The following is an 11,617-nucleotide window of genomic DNA, read 5'->3' on the forward strand; positions in this document are numbered from 1 at the left end:
TCCCTGCATTGTTCCTCCTCAGCTGGCCGAGCGGTTTTCGGACGCAGCGCTGGTATCCATGTCTGTGCGGGAGCTAAACCGGCAGCTGCGCGGCTGCGGGCGCGACGAGGCGCTTCGGCTGAAGCAGAGGCGCCGCACGCTGAAGAACCGCGGTTACGCGCAGGCCTGTCGCTCCAAGCGGCTGCAGCAGCGGCGCGGGCTGGAGGCGGAGCGCGCCCGCCTGGCTGCTCAGTTAGACGCGCTGCGGGCGGAGGTAGCTCGCCTGTCTCGGGAGCGCGACCTCTACAAGGCTCGCTGTGACCGGTTGACATCTAGCGGCCCCGGGCCCGGGGACCACACCCACCTCCTCCTCTGAGCAGCTGGGGCAGGGGGCGTGGGCCGTGGAGGTGGTTGAGTTGGAGATTAGCAGCCAGCTAACCCCTGTCCACTGGTCCCATCCACTCCCCGTATGACCACACAAATAACCCCAAACATTCTGGACCTTCAAGGCATGCCGGAAGTTAGCCTGGCCATTTTCTGGGAGAGGTAACGCCTCCACTCATACACCTCCTCAGGCCATAAACCTTACCTTTCATGAGTAGCAAGCATACTGAGCTCTGCAGGGGCCAATGACAGGCACTGAAGGTGCAGGTGTGGAGGATGGTTGAGTGGCACAGTGAATGGAAGGAGAGGGAGTGGTACATTTCCCCCCTCAGTTTAGTTCTTAATTCAAGGTTTTCAACTTGTAGTGCATTAAGACTACAATTAGCAATGAGGCTGTTTTTTTTTTTGTTTTGTTTTGTTTTTGTTTTTTTTTTTTCACTTGAAGGACTGTAACCTCCCCATTTTAGGCCTACTGCATTTTCAAGATTTAATAATTCTCAACAGCAAGACTAGGAACTCTACCCAATTTGTGTTTCCTTGCCCAACCCAGTGGCCTGCAGGGTCCAGAGCAGTACAGGTCTGAGAAGTAAACCCTGGGAGTGGTTTGGTGTCAACTGGGAAAGAGCCCTTGGTGCTAATCACGGCTCTGCCATAGGAGCCCTTTGTCACCTTGAGCTAATCAATTGTTCCCTGGGACTTAGACACTTCATCTAATTTTCACTTAGATTGGATGACTTCTGGCACTTTTTCAGTTTTGGCACCTCATCCATGAGGGACTCCCAATGGTGTCCCCAAGAGGTCCGTAAGACAAGCTTACAGAAAGCCCTCTTGTCCTGCTTTAGCTTCCTAGCTGCAGCCTAAGCTGTGGGAGAGCAATCCAGGAGGGGAAGCATGCACTGGGAAACAGGCACTGGGCCTCTGCTACTTCCTCCAAGCTGCCTCAGTCTCCAGACCTACCTAGGGTGTCCCTGCTACTTCCTGCCTCTGAGGGCTGAGGTGAGACTTCCCAGGATGACGGGGAGCTGAGTGCAGCTTTTATGAATTAAACTTGAAGCCCAGGTGGAATTCTAATGTTACTGGCTAAATGTTCTTGCAATTTAAGAAATGTTCGTTCTCTATCCCTGTTTCATGTTACTATTTTGTGCATCTGTGTGCATATCAGAAAGAGGGTGGGAGAAACCACCTGGAACTGAGTGGCACATCTCAGTAATGAAGGGCTAATGAAAATGGGGTAGAGGGGTGGGAATTGGTCCAGATGGAGCCTCTACCTTCCACCACCGCCACCACGAAAGCCCAGGAGCAGCAGTGGTCTAGCTAGGCTTGCCTGTGGTTATCCTCAAGGTCTCACAGTTGCCATGGTAACCCCTGCGGTTCCGCAGCATATGGGGAGGGCCAGTGGGGCCTCTGGGCAGAGCAGAGGCATTGAGCTGGGAGCAGCCACCTCATCAGCCACTGTTGTCTGTCCTCTAAGGGACATAATAAATGGGAGAAGTGGTTGGGTATGGGGGAAGCGGCTCCCATATGTCTCTCTTCCTTTCTGCCCCCTCTATCCACCCCCTCCCCAGCTGTCTCTTCTCTTCTCCTCACAGTTCTTGTTCCCTCTCCTCCTCTAGCCCATCCTCCACTCAGGAGCCTGCAACAGGAGTCCTTTCCTCCATCCCCCCTTAGAGTTTCTCTTCTCCCTTCCCTACCTTTGGCTAATGGCTATCCTCTCTGGCTCTCATACCCCTCTGAGGGCTCATGGGAGAGGTAACTCCTCCATCCTCTTCCACACTTCTTGTTGAAAGGAGGGACTTGGGTGGAGAAGATCCCTCAGGAGCTCAGCTCTTCTTCCTTTACTCTGAATTTCACCTGTGTCCTTGCCTGCTCCCCGGAACTTTAATCCATACTCTCTGCTTCTCTTGCAAACCTTTCTTACCTTCATTGCACAACAGGGCTGAGATACTCATCCACATATACCTGCGCATACAACTAGGTCATATATACATACACCTGAGTCTCAAGGTGATAAAGCTGGATCAGAGGGCTATACCTCAAATAAAGTTTGCACATTGTAATGATGAAGAGTGTGGGTGTTTTATAGTCAGCTGGGCCTGGACTCAAGCTCCAGTTCTACGAATTATTCTCTGGCCATGGGTAAGATAAAAATCAAGCCTCACTTGCTTTGTCAGAAAAATAGGGGAAATGATGATAACTATTAATGAAAATGAATGCATTTAAAGAAGCAAAGTTTGACGCATGCTAAAGAATAAACTTTGCTGCTGTTGTTAATGTTATCATCAATAGTGCACAGCTGGGCTTCCTGAACCACTGAAGCCACATTCATGGAGGGCCAGGGATATGTGGTGCATGAAAGCACATACATTTACACACCCAGGAAAATCAGGTTGTGCATTCCTTAAATGCCCTCTCTATGCTCCGACTTCACTAACTGATCTGCTGCCTCCTTCAGTCACCTCCCCAACAATCTTTCTTGACCCACCCCACAGCTGTGTGGAGGCAGGGGTTCAACCCTCAGGGACTCAGCATGCTTCTCTGTAGACAGCTGTAAGAAAGCATCAGCCTGCCCCTTCTTGACAGCCCCTTATTACCTCCCCATCTCCTATAACTAACCCCCACAGTGTCTGGACCCCTGTGCTTGGGAAGTAAGGGTGGGGGCTCCTTAGAGCTCACTGGCACATGATTGGGGTAAGACTGCAGAGACCATGCCTGTCTGGGGAGGTTTGGCTCAGATTTTGAAAGGTGCTGGCCCACATTTTCTATGGTTTGTATGGGTACTGCAGACTACCCAATGAACATCCGAGACATGATAGGTAGAGATGGAGGTGCTAGGAGTGGTTCCTTTTATTAATGGCAGGAAAGTCAGGATTACTGAAGGAAGTCACTGAGGGCCACAAACTAGAGGGGTATGGGGCTTGGAAAGATGGGGGCAGGGCCCATCACTCACTTCCAGAACCCAGGGGGCACAGCTGGTTCAAGAGGCAGAGGCACTAGTCACTTGAGTCACATGGGTCAGGACAGGCACCTGGGAAGGTGTGGAATAGTCATAAGCCAAAGTAGTCTCCTTAGAATGAGACCCCACTTTGCATATCCTTTGTGTGCACCCTTTTCGGGCCCCAGGACTCACTGAGAGGTGGAGGGTGTGTCGATCCGATGGGAGGCAGTCATGGGCTAGGGCTGGGAGTCGTGGCTGGCGTGCAGGGCCTGGGAGCCCCAGGGCTGATGCCCTGACTGGCGTAGTACTCCACCACCTGCCGGGGCACCTCAGCCAGGACGCACTTAGCCAGAGCAGACGGGGCAGCCTGGGATGGGGCGGAGACATGGTTAGGGGCTGGATCAGATGAGCGAAGGACTGCGGAGTGGTCAGCTGGGCTCCAGCGCACTTCGCAGGACATCAAGCAGATGAGACATAGATGTCAGATCTGAGGGCAAGAGGAGCTGAGGAGCCCTTCCGCTGGAGGGGCACCGAGCACTCACATCCTTGAAGTCCCGGAAGGGTACGAATTGGACGATGTCACGGGCTGCCGGCACCCCTCGGGGGCAGCGCAAGGGACCATCGTCTCCGTCCAGCAGCCGCATGTCAGAGAAGTCGGCATTGCCCACACCCACGATGATAATGGACATGGGCAGGCGGGAGGCGTGCACAATCGCTGTGCGGGTCTCAGCCATGTCACTCACCACTCCGTCCGTGAGCACCAGCAGCACTGAGTACTTCTGAGGGCAGAGAGAGGGGGAAGAAAGGTCGTCTCTGTGTGCAAGGATATTGACGCCTATCCCCAGCCCAGGCCCTGGATCTGATATCACCTGAGGACACACACGGTACAGGCAGCACCTGCTTGTCTATTTTATCTCCTCACCGTGGCTTGGCCGGTGCTCTGTTCCCGCTGTGCAGGCCCAGCAACACGATTGATGATGGGGGCTACGTTGGTGGGGCCATACAGCTGGATCTGTGGCAAGCACCGACGGTAGGAAGCAATGACCCCTGAGATCTCTGTGGGCAAAGAAAAGAGGTGTAACTAGCAGAGATCAGGAGGTGCTTCTGTTCTTGGGAACTGCCACCTCAATTTCCTCACTAAAACAGGAAGAAAGTTGGGTAGTTTCCTGGGCTGAAAGGGTTGTGTGGGTAGACTCTGGGCTGTGGGAAGGAGTCTTACCCAGTGAAGCCAGGCCTTGGATGTGTAAAAGGGACAGGGCGCTGAGCCCATGGGATTGGAGTCTGTGCTCCCCTGTGAGATGTACAGATATGCGCAGCAAGCATGTGTGGCAGGTAGGAGGTAGGTTGGTGGGACTTTCCCAGTTTACCTTCACATTCAGGATTTTCTGGGTCAAAGTTGATGGCAAAGTCATGGGACACCTGTGTGGATAAGGTGAGCACAATGAGGGGGTGAGTCTTCTTCCTGTCTGACACCCCCATATCCTCCCTTCCCCTATACCCAGCCTACCTCGAAGTTGGGGGGGATCCGGGCTCCAAAGCCAAAAGCTGGGAACCGCTTATCACTAGAGAGAAGAAAAGGCTGTAGGGCTCCTGGGGCAAGGCTGGCCTTCCTGTTCCTCCCTATCTCCCTCTTACCTGTCATAGTCCTGGCAGATGCCTCCCACTGCACGCAGGGCCTGCAGGTAGTGGTTGGGCTGGCGGGGACTGAGGCAGTGGAGGGACTGGCTGCTCCTTGGGTCCCCATTGGAGGCGGTGAAGTCGATGGCCACCTGGTGAGGATGAGGGTGAGGGTGAGGAAAGGATCATGCTGTAGCTATGAGAGCTGCCACAGAGGCTAGCCAGGACTAGAGTAGGACTGTAGGGAGGACTGAGATGAGTCTGGGGGACCACAGGTAGTCTCAGTGTGGTGAGCTATGTGGTATAAGCTAACATTTCTAAGACTCGTAAGAAGCATGAGTAGGGGCAGTGGGATTATGGGTTCATTGCAGACTTAGACTCTCCCTCTTATTTGTGCCCCTATTCCCTGGGCCTTTACCGTGAAGCTGATCTGGCAGCCACCCATGATGTAATCCAGAAAGGTGTGCACCTTCTCCACCTGGCAGAAGGAGGAGAGAAAATGAGGTGGGGACATGGTCTTTTGGGGAAGAAGTTTGGATAGAGCTTCTGTGGGAAAGGTGGAGGGACCAGAGTTTTTGAGGTTGCAGTTGGGGGTAGGATGGGGCAGGGATTCCCAGTTCCCAGGATTAGAGAAATGGTTAGTCTTTGAAACAAGGGAAGGGTTGAATCAGATTGTGGCAGGGGAAGGGGCAGAGGCAACACTTGAAACAAGAATTTACCGTGCACTGGGCCAGGACTACCGTCCCTGAGCTCTTGTAATTTTTCTTCTTGTCCCGATACTTGGGATTGATACAGTCCCACTGCATCTAGACCACATGCACCCCACAAACACAGGGTCATAAGTCCATCAGGTGGCCTCTCTTGCCCCTTTCCAGCAAAGCCTCCTAGAGCAAGATCCCCATGGCTCCATCCTTTGACCAGATCTGGGGACTTTCCACCCTTTCCACCTCCAGCCAATTATGGTGGTCTCTTCAGAGTCACCCTTAGGATTTTCCCAGGAATTTGGGTGGGATTCTGAGGTGGGGTAGGGTCTCTGTGGCACCTCCTGCCCAGGGTTTGCCGTCCCTTCCTGCATCTCCTGGAAAGTGCTGGTGAACTCGCCAATGAAGTCATGCTTCCCACTGGAGTCATAGTCATACACCAGGAACTGAAAATGGAGGGGGAGAGGTGGGATCTGGGTTAGGGATGCTTTGTGGTGCTTTTTAAGTGGGGTGGGGGATTCAGGGTGGTAGGAGCTGCACAGTCTCTAGACCCACACAGATATTGACCGGCCTAGAGAGCTACCTGCTGAACTTGGTTCTTTAGCTCAATCTGGCAGGGACTTTGGCCTCTGATAAAAATCACACATGTGGGAAGCTTAACATCGAGCTGTGAACTGTTATTTATCCCACAGTGAGAAGTGCTTATCACATGGGGGAGAGGGAGGCAGCTTGCCACACTCGGTGGGGAAGGTCTCAGACAGCAGGCTGGACGTTCCAAGTAGGTTATGCTTGCTTGGCTGGGGCTTCACCTTGAGGGGCCGGTGGACATCACAGCTGCATAGAGAGTGCAGGGACAGGCGGAATGGCTCCCAATTGGGGTTCAGGTTGTTTTTCACCACCTTGGAGAGACACCAGGGGAGGGAGCTCGTTACCTCCTTTCTCGGTTTCCTTGCTCTTCTCTTTGTCCCTCCCATTTCCATAGCTCTAGGCACCGACCTCAGTTCTCCAGACCAGCTGGTCACTTTGGTCCCCATTGGTCTTATAGATCTCCATGAAAGGGTCAGACTTGCTGAACAGGTCCTGGGGATGCAAGGTGAGGGCCCATGAGCTGATGAAGTTTTCAAGGAGGGACTGGAGGGTGCTAACACTGAGAAGGAAACAGGCCCGAGACTCTGGGGTTTGTCTCCAGTGGGAGGTGTAGAGCTCTCTAACAGGGAACATAGGGGACTGGACTCTGGGGTTCCAACCTTGTTGTCCAGTTTGTGGGCTCTGAAGGTAAGTTGCACATAGTCGTTGGTACCAGATACCTCCTCTGCTACAATCTGCAAGGAGGATACAGGTGGTAGGACTCCACCCACACCCCGCCGACCCAGGGCCACCCCATACCCTCCTGACTGGTGAATGTATTCCTGGACATGATATTCTTATGGATGTTCATGCAGGGGCATTGACTACCTGGCCCAAGGGTGAGCACAGGTGACTTTGCCTACCGTGATAGTGGACTTGCCCGCTGTCTTCCCATTCTTCAGCAGTAGTGGCTTAGTGACTTTGGTTTGTGACACGATCTAGGGATGAAGGTAGAAGGAGACAGCAGTAATGCCTTCACCTGCTTTGGCCAGGGTATGAAGGGTAGAAGAATCAGTGCTCTCTGTGTGTCCACAAGGGTTGGCCCTTTGGCTAAGTTAGTGGTGGACTCAGTTTCTACAGCAGCCTTTAGAGGGAGGTACAGGCCTAAGACTTGGGAGGGTGAGGCAGGAGGATTGCAGGTTTGAATTTAACAATCTTAGCAATTTAGCAAAAATCCTCAGCAACTCTGTGAGGCCCCCTCCTGTCAAAAAATAAAAATATAAAGGGCTAGGAATGTAGCTCAGTGGTAAAGCACCCCTGGGATCAACTCCAGTACCTCTCTCCTCCCCAAAAAAGAAGAAAGGCACAGAGGACTAGAGTGTAGTTCAGTGATACAGTGCCTCCTTGGTATGCATGAAGCCATAGATTTAATCCTCAGCACCAAAACAAACAAATAAAAAACAAAAGAGAAGGAAGCACTATAATATTCTCTCCTACAGGGAGAATGTTTACATGAGGAAATTAAGATTCAGAGAGGTTAAGTATCTTGCCCTAGACTGCACAGCCACTGAATGGCAGAGATGGGATCCAGGTCCAGAACTACACTCCAGTCCTCTGTGCCTTCCTCCTCCTCCTCCTCCTCCTCCTTCTTCTTTTTCTTCTTCTTCTTCGGCGGTGAGGGATACTGGAGTTGAACCCAGGGTTGCTTTACCACTGAGCTACATTCCCAGCCCTTTTTATTTTTATTTTATGACAGGGGGGTCTTACAGAGTTGCTGAGGATTTTGCTAAATTGCTAAGACTGGCCTCAAACCTGCAATCCTCCTGCCTCATCCTCCCAAGTCTTAGGCCTATACCTCCCTCTAAAGGTTGCTGTAGAAACTGAGTCCACCACTAACTTAGTCAAAGGGCTGACTCTTGTGGACACACAGAGAGCACAGATTCTTCTACCCTTCACACCCTGGCCAAAGCAGGTGAAGGCATTACAGCTGTCTCCCTCCACCTTCATCCCCAGATGGTGTCACAAACCAAACTAGCTCCAAAGCTAATGCTGTCTCTTAATTTGACTTCCAGAGACAGAAACTGATAAGAGTGGGGTGGGATGAGCAGGAATGCAGACCTGGCCCAAGGTACACTCCATAGAGCCAAGGAAGGTGTCATTGCGGGGGCTGGTGGCTCCATCCTCAGCATCAAACACATGGAATTGCAGGGGCTGCTTCTCTTCAAAAAAGTACTCGAGGGCCAGGACCCGGGAGAAGACAGGACTGGAACAGGAGCGAAGCACCTCTGTGTGCTCCACCTGCAGGAGGAGGGGTTAGGGCTTTCTGAGAATGGAGGTTACTTTTCCCTGCCCTTGACTGCTCAGGTCATGCCAGCTCTCCTTGGGCCACCACATCCTCAACAACAAGCTCTTCTTTTCCTAGGTTGACCCCTAAGCTCAGGGGGCTGTCGCACGCTCAGCGCTCTGGGGCTCTCAAGGCCTTTGGGATCTCTTCCATCGCCTCAAGGGCAACATCAGAAACCTCTGGGACTCTGTGAGCTTTCAACTGTAAAATGGTTTGGGTTTGTCATGATGGCATACTCGTCTCCAAGGTTACCCACATGGCCTAGAAAAGGTCCCCTGAGCCCTTGCATTTCCCTACACTAGGCTTTCATTGCCCACAACCGCCCTCCCTCTTCCCAGATTAACCCAGAAGGTTAGTTAAGGAAAAATCCAAGCCCTCTCACCTCCACCCACTGCTCATCAGAGTAGAGCTTGAGCAGCACACAGGGGTGGGGCTTGGTGAGTGTGTCTCGGTCCAAGAGGCCCTGGCAGGACACGCGTAGCTCCACACGAGAGGCTCCCAGCGTCATGGCTGGGGGCTCAGGCACCCATCCCATCTCAGGGTCCGACATGTCTCTGCGGGGATGAGCAGATGGCTTGGACCCTGGAAGGAGAACCAGAAGAGGAGGACTGTTTTCTGGGGACCCAGGACCCCCGGCCCCCCCACCTTGCCCTCCTTACTGAGGCCCTGGGGTCTCATGGACTTCCTGCTTCCCCTGCCTTCTGCCCGACTTCCCCAGAACTCTGAGCAGGGTAGGATGGAGGAGCAGAGCCTCTCCCTGTTGTGCTTCTGTCAGCTACCAGCCTAGGTATGTGCGGATGGGGATGGAAAGTGTTGGGGGACGCAGCAGGGTTCCTGGCAGTCCTGGCTTCCAGGCCATCGATTGATCCATGCTGTCTGCTGGCTCAGCATCTTCTGCTATTTCCCGACTGGTGTTTGAGCCAGCACTGCACTCAGTCTTGGCATGAGCGAGCTGAACTGGGGCAAGGGGGTGGGCAGGGGCTGGAGAGGCCCCTGGAGGTCTGAAGAGAAAAGGTCTCAGGAATGAAATCCGCAGTAGGCAGGAGGAGACAGGTTGGAAGGTGCTCTGCTGGGCTGTCCCTGTCCTTTCCCTACCCCCACTCACCTTCTGGCTGCCTGATGGGAAAGGAGGGGCAGTGGGCTTGGGAATTAGATTCAGGACCAGAGCTCTGCTGAAGGCTCCCCCAGGCTCCTGGCAATGGCTCTCACTATGACAAAAATTGCAGCCCTCCCCCCTCCTCTGGTCTCACACTTCTTGGCAACACTGGCGCTGTCTCTTAGCGACAGGGTTTTGGGGGAGCCACAGCCCCCTCCATGCTGCCCGTGGGATGCATGCGCTCCATCCTCCCCCAGCGCTGCTATAAAACCTTGGGCAGCAGCAGACAGGGGTATGCCAGCCTGAGTTCATGGCCGGTCAGTCCATCTATCTGTGTCTGTCCAGGTCTCAAGGGTGAGACTGTCGGATCTCATGCCGTGCTTTCCCCGAATGAGTGTGTGTTAGTGTGTCTGAGTGCCCCACCCTCTGTGTCTGCCCCTTTCTGTCATGTGTCCATCTCCGGGAGGGTGTGACAGTTTCTGTACCTCCTTCAAAACTGAGACCCTTCCCTGGTTGGTACCCATCTTCTCACAATGTATCCTTGTAGGTATGTGAGTGAGGGTCTGGGCTGGGATTTTCTGCCTTGTAGCTATGAGTCTCCCCACTCTTGTGGGTCTCCTGATTGATATAGGCAGGGACATTTGGTGGTGAGGGGATCAGGCAGGGTTGAGGGACCTCTCTGGGGGCCAGAGGAGATGTTGTTATGGAGACTGGGCCAGGTTGGGTAGGACCAGGGCTGCTCTAGGGAGAAAGGGTGGGCTCACCTGGGCTCTCAGTCGGGGGCTCTTCTCTCCGGCTCTCCTCTCCAGCCCTGGCCCTGACTCCCTTGCTGCTCCAGCCGCTGGCGCCGGCTCCGGCTCCAGCTCTGCTGCTATTTATGGGGCCTGGATGGGGAGGGATGGGGGGGCCGCAGCACAAGCTCCCCCCGCACAGACTGGTTGGGAGGGAGAAGAGGGGAGAGGCAGGGCCATTGCCTGTGAGGGAGCCACAGAACTGGGGAAGGAGGGCGGGCTGGGGGTGGCTCAGAGGCAGGACCCCCGCAGACACAGTGACACACGTCTTCCCCTTCACACCACACCCACACCCAGCATCACAGAGATGCACATGCCGCAGTGGTGCATGCACACACATCCACACACATCCACACACATCCACACAGAAAGAATGGCGACACGTGCACCCACGGCTCACACATATCTTGACACACACACAGGCGCCAGTACGTAAACTCACTGTGACACCATGACAGTTACAGCCCCACCCATACACAGTGTGAAACACACCCAGTCTCAGTGCTTTCAACAGTTTTACACTTGTTAAGGATATTTGCAGTCACATATCAAAGAACACTGGGCTTTACTTGTCACACACATATATATATATGGGTTCACTCACACCAACCCAGGATACAACAGGATGTTGATTTCACGTGCTGTTTAAAAACCGCTACACACCACGCAGACCCTCATGGCTTTAAGAATGATGTCCAGTTTCCTAGCCACCTTTTTATAAGGAGAAAGAGGAAACGGACATGATTGGTTAGGACACAGACTCACATCCTGGGCATGAAGCCCTGGAGGACAGCGCTGCACAGTGCGGTCATGTGCTGAAGGACTGATACCCAAGGCGTCTTCCTGGTGACACAGAACCACCCCTCTCTCCAACTGCGCATGTAGGGCCACATCCCTGTGGGAGTGACCGTGCCATGTGCAGATCTTAAGGAAGCAAGACATTAGTCATTCTTAGTGATACCAGGGGAGGTGAACAATTAATTGCCCGGGGAGCTATAAGTCACACATGAAGACGTTTGAACACATGGCGATCTGGGATAAGAACACAAGAGCATTCACCAGGACATCTTCCTTTAAGCTGCTCATTTATTAAGGTAGCAACTATTTATTGGGTGCCAGGCATTATACCAGGCACTGGGGCTAACCAGGTATTTTGAATGTAGCCTCTCCCCTGGGGGAGGCAGAAGTGTCTGGAAGAGAGAG

At 53.4% G+C, this 11,617-nt stretch overlaps 2 protein-coding genes and 1 long non-coding RNA gene across 15 annotated transcripts in view; 2 read left to right on the forward strand and 1 right to left on the reverse strand.

Moving 5' to 3' along the window:
• The window catches only part of Nrl (neural retina leucine zipper), a 31,429-nt gene extending 29,009 nt beyond the window's left edge, over positions 1–2,420 (forward strand). For all 9 annotated transcript variants that reach the window (XM_040275689.2, XM_078050316.1, XM_078050321.1 and 6 more), the window contains one exon: positions 23–2,420. In XM_040275689.2, the coding sequence (XP_040131623.1) occupies positions 23–355 (333 nt within the window). In that variant the 3' untranslated portion in view covers positions 356–2,420. The remainder of the gene's footprint in view (positions 1–22) is intronic.
• A 757-nt stretch (positions 2,421–3,177) lies between these two features.
• On the reverse strand, positions 3,178–10,506 carry Cpne6 (copine 6). Of its 4 annotated transcripts, none has more exons than XM_005338744.4 (17): positions 10,388–10,506; positions 8,910–9,081; positions 8,302–8,481; positions 7,107–7,181; positions 6,864–6,938; positions 6,613–6,696; positions 6,426–6,515; positions 5,958–6,062; positions 5,635–5,721; positions 5,334–5,393; positions 4,934–5,067; positions 4,806–4,860; positions 4,666–4,717; positions 4,221–4,354; positions 3,841–4,077; positions 3,491–3,665; positions 3,178–3,388 (listed from the first exon to the last, which is right to left on the reverse strand). In XM_005338744.4, exons 2-16 carry the CDS (start codon positions 9,075–9,077, stop codon positions 3,528–3,530), a joined length of 1,674 nt encoding a protein of 557 aa, XP_005338801.1. In that variant the 5' UTR covers positions 9,078–9,081; positions 10,388–10,506; the 3' UTR covers positions 3,178–3,388; positions 3,491–3,527. The 4 variants fall into 4 exon arrangements, with proteins under 4 accessions (XP_005338801.1, XP_013219921.1, XP_077906428.1 ...); XM_013364467.4 differs by having other exon boundaries at positions 8,910–9,109; positions 10,388–10,505; XM_078050302.1 differs by lacking the exon at positions 10,388–10,506 and adding an exon at positions 9,633–9,881 and having other exon boundaries at positions 8,910–9,109.
• LOC106145317 (uncharacterized) overlaps positions 9,069–11,617 on the forward strand; it is a 57,850-nt gene continuing 55,301 nt past the window's right edge. For both annotated transcript variants that reach the window (XR_013439074.1, XR_001230164.4), the window contains exon 1: positions 9,069–9,314. This is a non-coding gene — a long non-coding RNA (uncharacterized LOC106145317). The remainder of the gene's footprint in view (positions 9,315–11,617) is intronic.

The sequence above is a fragment of the Ictidomys tridecemlineatus genome, chromosome 5 (assembly GCF_052094955.1).
Source record: "Ictidomys tridecemlineatus isolate mIctTri1 chromosome 5, mIctTri1.hap1, whole genome shotgun sequence".
Lineage (NCBI taxonomy): Eukaryota > Metazoa > Chordata > Mammalia > Rodentia > Sciuridae > Ictidomys > Ictidomys tridecemlineatus.

Coding starts and splice junctions, on each gene's coding strand:
- Cpne6 (XM_005338744.4), bottom strand. CDS start 9,077: ATGTCGGACCCTGAGATGGGATGGGTGCCTGAGCCCCCAGCCATGACG. Junction 4,718..4,805: donor GGATCCCCCCCAACTTCGAG/GTAGGCTGGGTA, acceptor TTATCCACACAG/GTGTCCCATGACTTTGCCAT. Junction 4,078..4,220: donor AGAGCACCGGCCAAGCCACG/GTGAGGAGATAA, acceptor CTCTGCCCTCAG/AAGTACTCAGTGCTGCTGGT.